The following is a 17035-nucleotide window of genomic DNA, read 5'->3' on the forward strand; positions in this document are numbered from 1 at the left end:
GTCACCTCTTTATAGGTCTGAAGAGAATGGCTGCATAAAACAGAAGATGAAAATGTGCTGAAAAATGCATTTCAAAGCCAACTTCAAGTGTCTTTTTATTGTCTGCTCCTTTTTATCATCTACATCACTGCTTCCCATCTACTGGTATCTGTAACTGACTCAATTCCTTTTTAAGGACTAATAAGCAGCAACTCTGAGAAAACTATACATTGCTTTAGGTGGAAAATGAAATCCAATTCAAAAAAGAAAAAAGTTAATTTTAATATCTCAAGAAGAAAGCCAGTAAAGAAAGGTTATTGTTAATGCTTTAAGCGTATAATTCTTCTAAGAGAAAGATCATTAGAGCTTTGATAAATCACTAACACTTTGAGCATGAGCACCTTCTATTCCTAAATATCTGACAAACTACAATGAACCAGAATGCCACTTTTTGCAAGACACAAGTTCCCTTATGCATTCTCCACGTTTTTTCCTGCCTACACATCTAAAACGTTACTCAACTCAGCTATTTTTCCCATCATAGTATTTAAAATTTTGCTCTTCCCTCTTAACTGAGTTAAAAGTTAAGTAAAAGGGTTATTTTAATAACCCTTTGCCACAGTTAGTGTCATATATGTTTACTAAAATAAAAGATACACTATTTGAACAAAGTCACTGAACATTCCACTTTTAGCCAGTTGTTTTGGTGTTATGTAAATAAGCCTGACTCTTGACTACCTCCTAATATTCTTGAAGTTATAAGTAGATAAAGTTACTTTTTCTTTTTTTTTTTTTGAGATGGAGTCTCACTCTGCGGCCCAGGCTGGAGTGCAGTGGTGCTATCTGGGCTCACTGCAACCTCTGCCTCCTGGGTTCAAACGATTCTCCCACCTCAGCCTCCCTAGTAGCTGGGACTGCAGGTACCCGCCATCTCGCCCATCTATTTTTGTATTTTTATTAGAGACGGGATTTCACCATGTTGGCCAGGCTGGTCTCTAACTCCGGAGCTCAAGTGGTCCCCTACCCCCCGCCTTGAGCACCCAAAGTGCTGGGATTACAGGTGTGAGCCACTGTCCCCAGCCCGATGAAGTTCATTTAAAAAAAAAAAAATACAAGCAAATCTCAGCCGGGTGCGGTGGCTCACACCTGTAATCCCAGCACTTTGGGAAGCCAAGGCGGGTGGATTGCTTGAGCTTAGGAGTTAAAGACCAACCTGGCCAACAGGGCGAAACCCCGTCTCTACTAAAAATACAAAAATTAGTAGGGCGTGGTGGCGCAGCCTGTAGTCCCAGCTACTCAGGAGACTGAGGTGGGAGGATCGCTTGAGCCCATGAGGTGGAGGTTGCAGTGAGCCGAGATCAACCACTGCACTCCAACCTGGGCAACAGAGTGAGACTCAGTCTCAAAAAATTAATTAAAAGCAAATCTTATTCTGAATGTTCTAGAGCAATGCTGTCCAATAGAACATTTTACAATTATACAAAATTCTATTTCTGTGTTGAATATGTAGCCACGAGCCATCTGTGGCTACTGAGTGCTTGAAATATAGTTAATGCAACTGGAAAACTGAATTTTTCATATAAAAATGTAAATAACCACATGAGCCTATTGGCTACCATATTGAACAGTATATGAACATGAACATGGGGTCGTTGGATAACTTTCATAAGGTCCATACAACTCCTTGAAATTGTGCACAAAATTGTGTGTGTTGATTTATTTTGTACCTAGGTTTCATCAAATTTTCAGAGGTAACTCTGACCTCAGAAAGGTTAAGAACAACTATAGCAAGGCCGGGCGTGGTGGCTCATTCCTGTAATCCCAGCACTTTGGGAGGCCGAGGCAGGCAGATCAAGAGGTCAGGAGATCGAGACCATCCTGGCTAACATGGTGAAACCCCATCTCTACTAAAAATACAAAAAAATTAGTCGGGTGGTGGCAGGCACCTGTAGTCCCAGCTACTGGGGAGGCTGAGGCAGGAGAATGGCATGAACCCATAAGGCAGAGCTTGCAGTGAGTCGAGATGGCATCACTGCACTCCAGCCTGGGCCACAGAGTGAGACTCCGTCTCAAAAAAAAAAAGAACTACTATAGCAAGAGTACTATGGGCTTTATGTTTCCTGACACAAAGTTAAAACAAGAAACACAGTGGTTTTTTTATGTTTTAAGAAAATATGCAAATTCTTCAACAAAAATAATTTCCTAAAGTTGAATTCAGATAATGCATTCTACAGTTCTACAATCAACATGTATTCCTCTTTTTTAAAAAAGAAAAACTTTTTATTTTTTAAAAATGTAGATTTACATGCAGTTGTAAGAAATAGATCCTGTATACCCTTCCTCCCTTTACCCAGTTTCCCCCAGTGGTATCACCTTCTATAACGATAGTACATTATCACAACCAGGAAATTGGAGTTGATACAATCCACCCGCCTTACTCGAATTTCACTAGTTTTACATGCAATTATATGCATGTTCTACACAATTTTATCACATGTGTAGGTTCATGTGACTATCACCACAGTTAAGATTCAGAACAATTCCATTGCAACAGAGCTCCCTCGTATTGTCCCTTTATAGCCAAAAGGACCTCCACCCCGTAACCCCTTATTAACTCTGGGCAACCACTAATCTGCTATTAGTATAACTTTATCATTTCAAAAAATGTTGTATAAATTGAATCTCATTGTACGTAAACTTTTTGGGATTGGCTTTTTTCATTCAGTATAATTCTCGAGAGATTCATCCAGATTGTTGCACATATTAATAGCTCCTTTCTTTCTATTGCTAAGTGATATTCCATGGTATAGATGTACCACAGTTTGTTTTAGCATTTACTCACTGAAGGATATTTAGGTTGTTTCCAAGATTTTGTAATTGTGAATGAAGTTGCTATGAAAATTTGTGAATGGATTTTTGTGAATGTAATTTTTCACTTTTCTGAGATAAAGGTCCATGACTGAAATTGGTGAGTTGGATGTTAGTTTTATAAGAAACTGCCAGACTGTTTTCCAGATTGGCTGTGCCATTTCACATTCCCACCAAAAAAATGTACATATGATCCAGCTTCTCCACATCCTTGACAACATTTGGTGTAGACACATTTTTTTTTTAATTTTAGCCATTCTGATAGGTATGCAGTGATATCACATTGTGATTTTAATTTGCATTTCCCTAATGGCTAATGACATTTAGCATCTTTTCGTATGCTTATTTTCCATCTGTATTTCCTCTTCGGTGAAATGTTTATTCATGTCTTTTATAATCAGACACAAGCATCCAAAATAGGAAAAAGTTCTTTTTACATAGGAATTCAAGTAATCAGTGGATACTATGGTTTTACAAAAGAAACAAATGCTGTTCAATGGGGATTTTTTTAATCGGCTATCTGCTAAGACAGATGCCCTAACATTAACTCTTACCCCAGTGAAGATGTTTTTGTGGAGGACTAGGAAAATAGGATCCAGGAACAAAACTTGTCTTTCTGATACCTTGACTGTAGACAGAATTGAGAGAATACAACTGGAGATAAAAGAGAGCTTTTAGCAGGTATCGGATTCAATAATTTCATGAATGCATTTTCTAGCAAGTATCTGTAGTGCAGATATTTTATGTCCTTGGTATGCTTTGGATATATTTAGATGTAGTTTGTTGCCTTGTTTTGGGAGTCCAAGTTGTATACCTACCTGGACAGAGAGCTGTCTACTACAGTTCAGGCAGGGCAACAGAATTACCTGCAGGCTGAACTACGCTTCTCCTCATAAAAGAGATTGAATAAAAAGCCTACAATGACAGTCCACTGCCCAGTGAATCAAGACCAACTCCAAAATATGTTATTCAAGGTCAACAAAGCCCTAACCTACCTTTTCTGCCCAATCTCCCACTACTCCTCCTCTTGTACTCTAGCCAAATGAAAATACTGTTTCCCAAATCCGCTCTGCTCTGTCCTGACTCTGAGCTTTTGTTAGTGCTATATCCTCTACTGAAATACCTTCCCTCACCATTTGTGTCTATCAAAATCCCACCTATCCCTTAAGGCCCTGCTGTTATCCATGAAACAGCCCCTACTTCCTTGAGTCAGAGGCAAACATTCCTGCCTCTATTCTAGCACAGGACTTTGAACTCCCTCACAGCACTTATCTCTCTGACCACTCTTTTGTTTAAATGCCACGCCAACGCAATAACGTGGATGAATCTCAACTGCATTTTGCTAAGTGAAAGAAGTCAGACACAAAAGGCTACATGTACATGACAATCCAGAAAAGGCAAAAACCACAGGGAAAGAAAACAACTGAGTAGTTACCAGGGATTAAAAGCGAGAAGGGGTTTTGGCTATAAAGGCATAGCATGAGGGAGTTTTTGTGGTAATGAAACCATTCTATATCTTGATTGTGGTGGTGGTTAAATGACTGTATATATTTGTAAAAGCTTATATAACCATATACTAAAAAGGGTGAATTTTACTTTATGTAAATTATACCTTAACAAAAACGTTAGGAAAAAATCATACCAGCTAGGCAGCAAACTAGATAGCCTGCCCTCAAATTCTTGCCAATCACTTACTTGCTCTTCAAGTGATGTGCCAGAGTAAGATCTGTGGCTACAAAAAAGATACATGATCCCTTCTCTCAAGAAACTGTCTCTAATGAAGGAGATAGGCACGTCAGTAAATAAATGCAATATAGTATGAAAGATGCCATATGTATTATTTGTAAAATACAGTGAAGAGGTAAAGGAGGAAGTGGTCAGATTGACACAGATTGTTGAAGGCCTAGAATTCCAGGTTAAGAAATTTATATATTGCCGGGCACGGTGGCTCATGCTTGTAATCCCAGCACTTTGGGAGGCCGAGGCAGGCGGATCATGAGGTCAGGAGATCAAGACCATCCTGGCTAGCACTGTGAAACCCCGTCTCTACTAAAAATATAAAAAAATTAGCCGGGCTTGGTAGCGGGCGCCTGTAGTCCCAGCTACTCAGGAGGCTGAGGCAGGAGAATGGCGTGGACCCTGGAGGTGTAGCTTGCAGTGAGCCGAGATCGCGTCACTGCACTCCAGCCTGGGCGACAGAGCGAGACTCCGTCTCAAAAAAAAAAAAAAAAAGAAGAAAAGAAATTTATATTCTATTCAATATGCAATGAAAAGTGACATAATCATAGCTAGGTTTTAGAAAGTATAATCTGGCTGTAATATGAAGGATGATTTGGAATAGGGAAGAGACTAAAATCAATTAGAAGGCTATTTACAATAATCTAAAAAAATTAATATCACTTCTCTTCTCCAGTAGTAGACAATTGAGATCAGACTGTGCTTTCAATTAAAGCTTATATTGCTGTTATTCTAGATATGTGAAAGTAAAAACAAAGAGAGGACCCACAGATCTTTTCTTGATACAGTTTAACCCTATTAACTGAGATCTTTAATGGGGGGACCTTGTCGCATTCATGATTTTATCTTCCCCAGCAAATTTGTAGGACTTTGTAGACAGCAGAAGCTCTAAGAATGTTTATTCTAATGAATAGAGTGGATGAATTTTATTTTAAATCACGGAAACTCCAAAATAGAAAATTATAATACCTCTATGCCCTATGATAGTTACTGCTTACAATTTTATGTTAGAAATCCCAGAGGGCTAAGGTTGATAAAAATGTTTTGTTCCTTAATTTGTATACTTAATGTAGAGATTAAGTGGGATTCATCTAGCACATTTTTCCCTAGCAATACTGTTTCATTGAAAGTCTTCTGTTCTTTGCTTATTCACTGCTACCTATTACAACTTGCAATGAGTGACAAGGGTAAGATTCTGTTGCAAACTGGACAATAGCAGACAGTATAAATCTACTCTTCAGTAGACTGCTCTTAAGCAATTGATTATTGCCTCTGTCTTAGAACTTGGAAACCTCTGCCTAAAATGCCATACATGGGGCATATTGAAAGCACTGACATATGTTAGCCTGCTTACTGGAATGTGTGTACTGAAGAGTTTTTATTCTGTTTTAAATCTAACCAATAGAAGGCCCTAAAACCAGGAGGGAGCTGTGCCCTAAACACCGTATAGAGGCCAGATATATGCTCTCATCAGGTCTCTAAATACCTCCATCATCACCTAAGAAAACTAAGACATTTAATGAACTAGTGGGATCATTGAAGATAAACTTAACGAGCCTCTTCTTCAAACAAACAAGAGCTTCAGGGTTTCAATTTCTGCCCTCTTTTTCCCCTCTCGAAAATCAAACATTGCTGAGCCACTTCTTTGCCTCTGATAAAAGACTTTCTGTGGCTCCAGAGTTGGCAACATCCAGAATATTCAGCAGTCACAGATTTCTGTGTCTGAACTAGTATGCTATGAAGAAGATAAAGTATTTTGATGTTATCTGCACCCAAAGTTACACAGAGACAGCTTAGAAAAAATGTACCTCCCCCCACCCCCCAGCTAATTGGAAGATTGTCGACTAAGGGAGATGGGATTTTATAGATGCCAGGGTGTGCTCTGATTCAATACATCTGGGCATTTTTTTTCCTTTTGATGTTCCCGTTGGTATTTTTCCCCATTAAAGTTCTTGTACTTTATACTGCATGACTTGTGGTGAAGTCAAAACCGAAGTCATTTTTGTAGCTATAAAATACCTTATTGTTGAAGGCCTGCTTGTTCCTTGCCTGTTTCCTGCTACCAACATAACCATAACACTTGTCTAATTCTGGTGTGACAGAACTTAATTACCGTGTGAATCATGAGTGGCAAGGCAGCCAATTTCAGTTGTCCCAACTACGTGCTAGCACCTGGTCACTTATTGCCAGATACTTGTTTACTCCCAGTTATTGATCAAGTTTGAGTCCTGGGCAGCTGCCACTAATCCTAATGCATATAGTTGGCAGCTGTGAATTTGTGACTTTGCCCCCTTGGAATACAAAGGCAGCCTTTGCCCACACTCACGAAGACTTTAATTTCTAAAGGGTAAGTCTTAGCTGAATAGGTGATTGTGATTACATACTACAGTAGAAGGACGTTTGTTCATAAATTGCTTTTTCAGGAGCCCCAGCCTTATTAGAAATTATCAAGTTAGGTTTCTATCAGAAAAGAATCCCACTGCCTGCAGATTAAAAAAAAAAAAGTACTGCTCATGGGCATTTTTTTTTTTTTTTGAAACAGCGTCTCTGTTGCCCTGGCTGGAGTGCAGTGGCGTGATCTCAACTCACTTCAACCTCCACTCCCTGGGTTCAAGCAATTCTCCTGTCTCAGCCTCTCGAGTACCTGGGATTACAGGTGTGCTCCACCACACTCGGCTAATTTTTGTATTTTTAGTAGAAATGGGGTTTCGCCATGTTGGCCAGGCTGGTCTCGAACTCCTGATCTCAGGTGATCCACCTGCCTCAGCCTCCCAAAGTGCTGGGATTACAGGGGTGAGCCACTGCACCTGGCCATGGGCACTCTAAATAACTTAATTTCTCCCTAATTTACTAAACTGATTTTATCTATGCCTGACAGGTCCACTTCCTTCTATAGCTCTTCTCTCATTTGTCCTAGGCAATGGCAAGATCATAGATATTTATTTTAGATATACTATCTGATTTGTTAGGCTTTCATCTAATGGAATATTAAGTGATTCAAAATACATCTGTTCAATTTTTTATCAGTAGTATTGCTAGTTTAGTTGAGAAAGAAGAAACAGAGACTCCCTCAATGTCACATAACCAGTCAACAGCAGAGTTAAAAATAAGAACAGAGACTAAAATAGGGGGGATTCTGTGGATCTAGTATACTGAGTGTCATACTGGATCTGATGAATGGATTGGAAATGAACCTCAAATACGTGGTCATATTTGCAGGTCATAGTTCATTAAAAACATTTTCCTCTCCCACTTTCCCCAAATAGTTGTTTTTCTTTCTTTAATAAGATATACAGAAATTATTTTGTGGTCACAGGTTTAATTCTTTTGGAATCTTCACCTTATTGGAAACCTGAAAAGGAAAGATAGGAGACTGCATGAGACAAGATGTTTCCCAGGTAGGTTTGCCCAATACCAGAGTGGGGAGTAAAGACCACTCATCTCCATAGTTCCTTCCAGCACCTCCCTTGCTCAACTTGCCCCCATGCCTTGGGCCTTTCCCCAGTCTTTATCCCTCTCCTCAGCAATCTGCGATCCTCTCAATCGCCTCCCTAAACTCAAGATAGCTAATTTGATCTCCCAGTAGCAATCAAGTGCATACAATTTAGCTCAAGTTTTCTGCAATGACCTCCACCAACACAATTTCTTTATTTCTTATTTAAAAATACATATTTTTTATGTTTTGTAGAGACAGGGTCTCGCTATGTTGCCCAGGCTGGTCTCAAACTCCTGGGCTCACGCAACTCTCCTGCCTCAGCCTCTCAAAATGTTGGGATTACAGGCATGAGCCACCACACCCGGCTTCATAATCTCTGTTATCTAGGATTTCTGGGCTGCTCAGCAGGATTTTGGTGAGGGGGTTCTTAGCATGGTAAAATGTGTGGCTGAAGAACACCCATTTTTTCCACCTTGTAATAATGTTCTCCCTATGTATGTGTAGAGGTAGTATAGCAGAATGAAAACAGCATGGAATTTGGAGTCATACATACCCCTGTGTGAATTCCAACTCCACCACCTACCAGCCGTGTGACCTTCAGCAAGATACTTCATTTTTCTGAGTCTCATTTTCCTCATCTGAAAAAATGTAAATTATAATAGGATATCATTACCTGTTGTGAAAATCAAATGATATCATTAATATATGTAAAGTACCTGGCCCATAGTAGGCTCTCAATGGTAGTTATTAAAGTCATGGATATGAAAAGATTGTTTTTAGTTTTAGATATAGCTTATCTACTGTTTGTAAAGCCACTCTCTGTAATTCTGTCCTTTCTTTGGGTGCATGAAAGTTTTGCTTTAAAAAAAAAATCCCTGTTTCCTAATGGTTGTATACTAACTTGAGCTGACTGAGGTTTAATCTTCATTTGCAAGTGACATTATGTTATTTGGAAGTATGCGGTTGGCATCATGCTTTGGCTTTTCATTTTGTTTTGTTGGCTGCTGCTTCTCTCCACACACGAACCATTTTCTTCTTGCTATCCATAGAGCAGCTGCCTGGAGTGGACATTTATTGTCATCCCTTGTCTACACATTCTCTATACCTATGTTGTCATGTGTGTATCCAGCATCACTTAGATGCCAGGATACTGTTTGTCCCAAGTTGTGCTTTGCCATTCATTTAATAGTGAGAAGCCAGATATAATGTCTCATTTTTTGCAAACATATTAAAAGCTGAACACTATCGTCCATCTCAACATCTCTATAGAGTCAGTGTGATGGGAAACTAAATCTGCCACAATGGTTCCCTGCTGTTGCTCCTGCAGGATGCTGCTCTGTTTATCAATTCATCATTAGATAGTGAAGTGCTCAGGGCAGCTTTCAGTTTAGTATTGCTGATGCAAATATTTGACAGGGTAGGCCTTTGTGGTAGGATTTGAAGAATTCAAAAAGGCTCCTGGCCCACATATATCTCCCTCAATGGTCACAGTGCCTGAAATGCATACAAGAGACATTTCACTTGAACTTTCTCTTTTTGGTATAAAGCAACATCCAAATGTGAATGGCACTCTCCAGAGGGAAAATAGTTAAGTCATTATCAGCTATTAATACTTAAGAGTCAGAACGGCATTGGAATCCTTCTTCTGTTCCTAGCTATATGCGTTTTGGCAGGTTGCTGTAATTCTCTCTGGGCCAGTTTTCCCTTCTGTAAAACTGGGGTTAATAATAGATACTTGTGAGGATTAAATGAGATAATGCATGTAAAACGTGGTAAATGCTCAATGAACAGTAGCTGTTATTAGTCTTAGGGAGAGTAGGACTCCGAGGAAATATATTTGGAACTAGTAAATTTGATTTGTCAGATACAAGGTGAAGTCTGCTACAGGGGGACTGCTCAGAGCAAAGGCCCTGGTGGAGTAGTGATATGGCCAGGGAGTAGCATAGAAACTCTGGGGGCCTGGGTTTGGAAGAGGAGGGTGGAAGGAAGAAGAAGGAGTGAAACAGGGTCAAACTATACTTACATTAACTTCCCAACAAGAAAAGTGTAGTCTTACTCAGGATGGGATGCTTGGTGAGGTAGTGAGCTCTGACACTGGGAGTGTTCAAGCAGATGCTGGATGGTAGCTACCTGTCAGGAATACTCTAGTCTACCCTAGGGCTCCTCAAACATATGTACATGCAGATCCCCTGGGGATCATGTTAAAAGACAGGTTCTGAGTCAGTTGGTCTGGGTGGAACCTGTGATTCTGCATTTCTAACTAGCTCCCTGATGATGCTGATGCTCTTGATCAACAGACCTCACCCTTGGTAGCAAAGCTCTGTTATAGTTAGAAAATAACTGACAGTGAAATAGAGGAATATGGTTGGGGAAAGCCAGTGGGTTACTCAGGCAAGTCTCCACAGAGTGGAAGGACTTTGTTGCAGTCATGATCTACAATCTGGTTCTTAGCTTTGTAAGTCTTGAAATTTGATTGGTAGTACAACCAGAGACTGGGTTTCTGGGGACTGAATCACACTTAACCAAATTCACAAGAGACCAATATATAAGCCAGAATGCCAATTGATTAATTTATAATGAGAAGTACAACTTTCAAGTGGACCAGATACTAGTGTTTGCTAATCAGTACATTATCTCCCTGTAGGCATATTTACATGAGGAGCTAACTGATAATAAGTAGGGTTGCTTGGTGAGGATGAACTCAGAGCAAGGGGAGTTCACAGAATGACTTTAATGACTCACGTTATCAAGCTATGGTAGTCTGATACCTCCATTCCACAATTATCTAGACCTCCAGAATAGTTCTGGAGATATTGGCCTCCTCACTAGTCTCTTTTTCATCAGTCTTGTCCTCATACAATCCACATGATCTCTTTAAGTTCAAATCTGATCATACCATTCGTTCACTCCATTGACTTCAATATAAATTCACAGTTTTAAACCCATTATTACAAAATGTTTAAAATACTGTATAAGAAAAGTTGAAAAAAAAGTACAATGAGCACCCATATACCCACCATCTAGATTTATCACTTGTTGTCATTTTGCCATATTTGCTTTATGTATGTGTATACACATGTGCATGGATATTGAGTCCATACTCTTTAATATAATTTTCTGGCCTGGTGTGGTGGCTCACGCCTGTAATCCCAGCACTTTGGTAGGCCGAGGCGGGCAGATCAGGAGGTCAGGAGTTCGAGACCAGCCTGGCCAACATGGTGAAACCCCGTCTGTACTAAAAATACAAAAATTAGCCAGGCACGGTGGCACGTGCCTGTAATTCCAGCTACTTGGGAGGCTGAGGTAGGAGAATCGCTTAAACCTGGGAGGCAGAGGTTGCAGTGAGCCAAGATCATGCCATTGCGCTCCAGCTTGGGCAACAAGAGCAAAACTCTGTCTAAAAATATATATATATTATGTATATATAATATATATATGTATAATTTTCTAAACTTTTCATGTTCTGGCACAAGTCATTTGACTAGCTTCACTTCTTTTTTTTTTTTTTTTTTTCTGAGACGGAGTCTCGCTCTGTCACCCAGGCTGGAGTGCAGTGGCGCGATCTTGGCTCACTGCTAGCTCCGCCTCCCAGGTTCACGCCATTCTCCTGTCTCAGCCTCCGGAGTAGCTGGGACTACAGGCGCCCGCCACCGCGCCCGGCTAATTTTTTGTATTTTTAGTAGAGACGGGGTTTCACCGTGGTCTCGATCTCCTGACCTCATGATCCACCTGCCTCGGCCTCCCAAAGTGCTAGGATTACAGGCGTGAGCCACCGCGCCCGGCTGACTAGCTTCACTTCTCTTGGCTCCCCCTTTGCAACTTTACATCCCAACCTTACCGAACTACTGAATGCTAGTTCCCTGAATGTTCTTTGGAGTTCTCATACAATATACTCTTTCTTATGCCTGAAAATCCTTACTGTCTTTGCTTGGGTCACTCCATTTGTACTTAAAGACTCAGTCACACTCGTCTTGCCCTAGCACCTTATACTTTTCTCAGTCATAACATGTATTACACTGTACTGTTATTGATAGTTTATCTCTCTGATTGTCTCACCAGACCATGAGCTCATTGAAGGCAAGGGCTGTTTCTTTTGTCTCTCTACACCCCTGTCTCTCTCATGCTTTGCACTTAGTAGGTGTTCAGTGATCAGAAACTCAACTGTCTATCACACAGTTCTACCTGGTTACATCATAGGCACCTCAAAATCGACATATCTAAAGTGAACTCATCTCTCCTTCTACCCATTCTATACATTTAAAACCCTCCTCCTGTATTCCCTGATTGAATGTCATCTGGTCTTCCAAGTCAAAAACCTCAGAGTAATTTCTAACTCCTCCTTCTCTTTCATCCCCCAAACCAAGTCCTGTTGATTCTACCGCCAAAGAACATTCCCATTCTGCCCACTTCTCTTCATGTCCACTACCTGTCTATCCAAGCCACCTTCATCTCTTACCTGTAGCACTGCCAACCATCTTCTGTATGGGTTCCCTGCTGCTATTCTTATTCCCTCCAATCTGTTATCCACAGAGAAGGATCTCTAAACTTCAGATCTGATTCTATTACTCCCTGATTAAACCCTGATTATATTACTCCTTGTTTTTGGATAAAGTCTAAACTCCCTAGCTTTACCCAAAGGACTCTCAAGAACTGGCCCCCATGTACCTCTCCAACACGATCTGTTACCACCCTCCCTGTTACTTTAGGTTCCAACCATTTTGCATTTACTGGGCCTGTAGTAATTGTAGCTTCCTAACATTTCTTTTTCATATTTCAATGCCTTTCCTTGTGTTGTTTTCTGCCTAGAAAAGTTAACTCTCTCAAACTCAGCCCAGGTCTAACCTCCTCTGGGAAGCTTTTCCTTACTTCCCAGTCTGGGTTAGGTGCTTCTCTGTCATCCACTACTACCCTGTCATATCTCCATCATAGTGCTTACACTATATACATATATCACTCTATACTGCACTTATCATTTTACTTGTCCTTCTCATCAAAACTAATTTATGAGCTTCTTGATAGGAGAGTCGATATCTTATTTGATTTTGTACCACAATGCTCAGCCCATGGCTTATGGCAGATGTATAACAAATATTTAAGAAAATAATGAATGGACAAACATTAATAAATATCTCTCTGAATTTCATTTTTATAGCTATAAAATACCTTCTTTCTTCTGAACACATTGTTTCTTCAAAGTACAATATAGTTGGCTGTCATTCAGGTAATATCGATTGAATTTTGAACGTTCTTCACCAGCAAAATCAGACAATTTCTGGAATTGTACCATTTCTTAGACGTGGTTGGTCCTACCAATTTTTCCCGCAGGTAATTTTTATCTCAGCGATTACCATCAGTATTTGGGGGTACCATGCTATTGGTCTCATATACCCACTTTGACCTCTAAAGTCCCTTTCAATACCTAAGAGTATATGTTTCACAAAATTGCCCATTTATTTATGTTCTAGGTGTTGTTTGGTATGTGATGTTAATTTTCCTCTAGGTTTCTCTCAAGCCATAAGAGTATCAAGTACAGAATTGTTCCATGCTTAATCTTTGTAAATAACATTGATTAAGTAAATGCTGGGCCAGGGATTGAGGGGAGTAATTGATCCGAAATTTAACAAATGTTGAGCTGCATAAAGTAGATTGTATTTCTTTGAACTGAAAAAGTGGCTAAGACTGAACATCTTGAACATCACTTTCTCTGATATTACCTCAAATTAATAACTTTAATATTATTTTAGAATTGTGTCTCTGAACCTGTTTAATAATTTTAATATTTAACATGTATTTTTATATATTGCTAAGCATTGTTCTAAGTGCTTTATTACATGTATTAACTCATTTAATCATCTGAAAACTCTGTGAGGTAGGTGCTATTATTATCCCCCTTTTACAGATGATGAGGAAACTGAGGCACAGGGAAGTTCCCCAAGGTCAAAAGTTATTCATAACTGTCAGACACCAGGTGTATTAATTCAGCTTAATTCAAGGCTCATTTGTTAACCATCTAGTAAATATAATAGTTGACAGGGTAGACAAAAATTGTATACTTAAGCAAGGATAAATCATAATATAATAATGCCATGAGTGAATCGCCTAGGCGAGTCAAGCTCCTTTCAGTTAGTGGGAAATGGAGAAAGATTATGTAGTTAAGGTCATGAATAGCGCAGGAACATCCGCTTGGGTAAGTCAGGTTTGTGAAAAATGGAGAAAAAAGGCTTGGTTCTGAGGTGTGTGAAAACAGTCATTCTTTTGTGAGGACTAAGATTAGTTTTAGAAGAGGCATCTGATGCGGTACATTAAACCTAGGGTAACGGCAAGGAAATACACATGTATGAGGCTTCTTAGGAGCAGGAAAGAGAAAGGTGCCATTTGAAGTCAGTAAGAAAGGGTAACAACGCGCTTTTCCGGCCCTTCCCCCCTCTAGAGAATCAGTAAATAGCCTGATTCTACTCAAATTCCTTCCCTACCCAAATTCCCTTGACTACAACTCAGACCCTTTGGATCTGCGCTTTTTAGAAGTACTGTATTTCACATTCTGGCACCGTAAGCCCGAAGTGTCCTTTAGGCAAATGTTAGGAGGGAAAAATGTATTCTTGCAATTCAAAACCGACTCGAATCCTGCCAGAAAGCTTTATGTTTGCGGACTTTATCGTTCCTCGCCTGTCCGTTTTTTATAAAACGACGCGACACACCTGGCCACAGAGCCTCAGATCCTATTCTAACATCATTCCATCCTGTTACCCTTTTAAGAGGCGGATCCCGCAGTGTCCTTTCCTCCCTCCCAGCCACCTCTACCCCCAGTCGGCTGGGCGGAGCTTCACGCTAAAGCCCCAGAGCCCGACGCGGCAGCCGCGGTAGCGGAGAAGACTGAAGCTCCGAGGAGCTGCATCTGCGGCAACCTGTGTGCTGAGCTACGTGTCTCCTGGCTCCGACCTAGCTCGCAGCTCCCCCCAGTCTCACTCCATTCCTTCCCCACCTGGTGCGCACCTGCTCAAGACCTGGGTCCTGCCAAGCGCTAGGAGGGCGCGTGCCAGGGGCAGTAGGGAACTGCGGAGCGCGCGCGCCATGGGGCCGCCGCCTGGGGCCGGGGTCTCCTGCCGCGGTGGCTGCGGCTCTTCCAGATTGCTGGCATGGTGCTTCCTGCTGACCCTGAGTCCGCAGGCACCCGGTTCCCGGGGGGCCGAAGCAGTGTGGACCGCGTACCTCAACGTGTCCTGGCGGGTTCCGCACACCGGAGTGAACCGTACGGTGTGGGAGCTGAGCGAGGAGGGCGTGTACGGCCAGGACTCACCGCTGGAGCCTGTGGCTGGGGTCCTGGTACCGCCCGACGGGCCCGGGGCGCTCAACGCCTGTAACCCGCACACGAATTTCACGGTGCCCACGGTTTGGGGAAGCACCGTGCAAGTCTCTTGGTTGGCCCTCATCCAGCGCGGCGGGGGCTGCACCTTCGCAGACAAGATCCATCTGGCTTATGAGAGAGGGGCGTCTGGAGCCGTCATCTTCAACTTCCCCGGGACCCGCAATGAGGTCATCCCCATGTCTCACCCGGGTGAGTGCAGCTACTAGATTGCACCCCTCCAGACCTCTGCCATGACCAGTTTCTCTTATTTTCCTCATTGCCCTCCTTGCCCTATCCCCTTGCTCCCAAGGAAAGTGGGTGCTCTTTCTGTCCCCACGGAGTGGGGCAGGGTCCTCCCCGAGATTCACCAGGCCTGGGGGTTGGGCAAAAAAAATCCTTCATTTGCCTCTCTGGTGGAAAAGGGTAAAACAAACCGGGTGCAGAGGCTGGCAAATCAAGGACTGTTTGAGCTCTTTGCTTTCCCTTTTCCTGGTTTTTCACAAGGGTGTCTAGCCTTGGATTAAGTGGTGGTGGGCATCGGGTCTTAAATGACCGAGGAAAAGATCACCTGGAAATCTCCTCCTCACTCTGCTTTTTAACAACCTCAGACTGGCAGCAGATTTTCCCCTCCTCTCTCTGTTTTTCTCTCCATGTTTCCTGGGTATCAAATACTAGATTGTGCTACTGTGCCCTTTTAACCTCATTGCAATTTTGGTGGAAACTTTGCTTAGTTCTTGGGTTCTTCTCTGCCCAGTGGTCTCAAGTCCCAAGTGACTGTTGGTATCAGTGCTTTTGTTTGCTTCTGAAAAATCTGATTTAGGTTATTGACTTGCAAAACAGATGACTAACGTTCTTGAAAAAGAAGAGGTTTCTGCATGAGGACAGCAAAGGCCTAGACTTTGGAGAAAAAAATAGTCCAGGTAGTTCTTAAATTCTTGGAGATGGTGTGAGGTTACTATTTTTCCCCCGTCGGTTATCCTTCCAGAAACCTCCCTATTTGTGATTAGGTATCCATACCTTATGTATATAGTTATCCTACACCCTAAAGGACAAAGGGGAAAAAAACGGAGAAAAAGAAACAGACACGTGTAATAGCAGTGTATCATAGTTTTTAAGAGCTTGGCCTCAAGTCAGAGCTTGGTTTAAATTCCTACTCTGTTGCTTACTAGTCCTGTGACCTTGGGCAACTTATTTGAAGTCTTAGAGTCTGGTTCTCTCATCAGTCAAATGAGAATGAATAATAAGAAAACTTATCCACAAGTTTGCCTTCAGGATAAAATGAAATAATGCCTTAAAGAGTTTAGTGCAGTAAAGCAAATCATCCACTCTCAGTAAGGGTTAGCTGATAGGATTAGCCTTCTGGGAGTCACTGGAAGGATGAAGCTGCTTATTTGACTACTGGAGGTTTTCTGTTTTTCTTAAAACCTTATGACTGAACCTGCCTAGAGAGCACTTGCATTGAGTGGCTGGATGGCGTAATGGAAAGAACACTGAATTGGAACTCAGGAGATCTGAGTTCTTTTAGCCCCTTCTTTGCCTCTACTAACTTTGTAACCTTGTACAAGTTACTCACATGTCAAATGATTGTATAGGCAGTGGCGGCCAAGTTAGAAGCGTGTACTGAAACAAAACAAAACTAGATGAACTCTAAGATCCCTTTCAGATCTAAA

General features: G+C 41.4%; 1 protein-coding gene across 2 annotated transcripts in view; it reads left to right on the top strand.

Moving 5' to 3' along the window:
• RNF128 (ring finger protein 128) overlaps positions 1–17035 on the top strand; it is a 100687-nt gene that overhangs the window by 8819 nt on the left and 74833 nt on the right. Inside the window, exon 1 of one of the 2 annotated variants that reach the window (XM_055268703.2) lies at positions 14870–15575. The exons of the other annotated variant lie outside the window; for it this stretch is intronic. Within the exon in view, the coding sequence (XP_055124678.1) occupies positions 15092–15575 (484 nt within the window). The 5' untranslated portion in view covers positions 14870–15091. Of the gene's footprint in view, positions 1–14869; positions 15576–17035 lie in introns of those variants that run through there. 2 annotated transcript variants of the gene reach the window in all.

Source organism: Symphalangus syndactylus, chromosome X (assembly GCF_028878055.3).
Source record: "Symphalangus syndactylus isolate Jambi chromosome X, NHGRI_mSymSyn1-v2.1_pri, whole genome shotgun sequence".
Lineage (NCBI taxonomy): Eukaryota > Metazoa > Chordata > Mammalia > Primates > Hylobatidae > Symphalangus > Symphalangus syndactylus.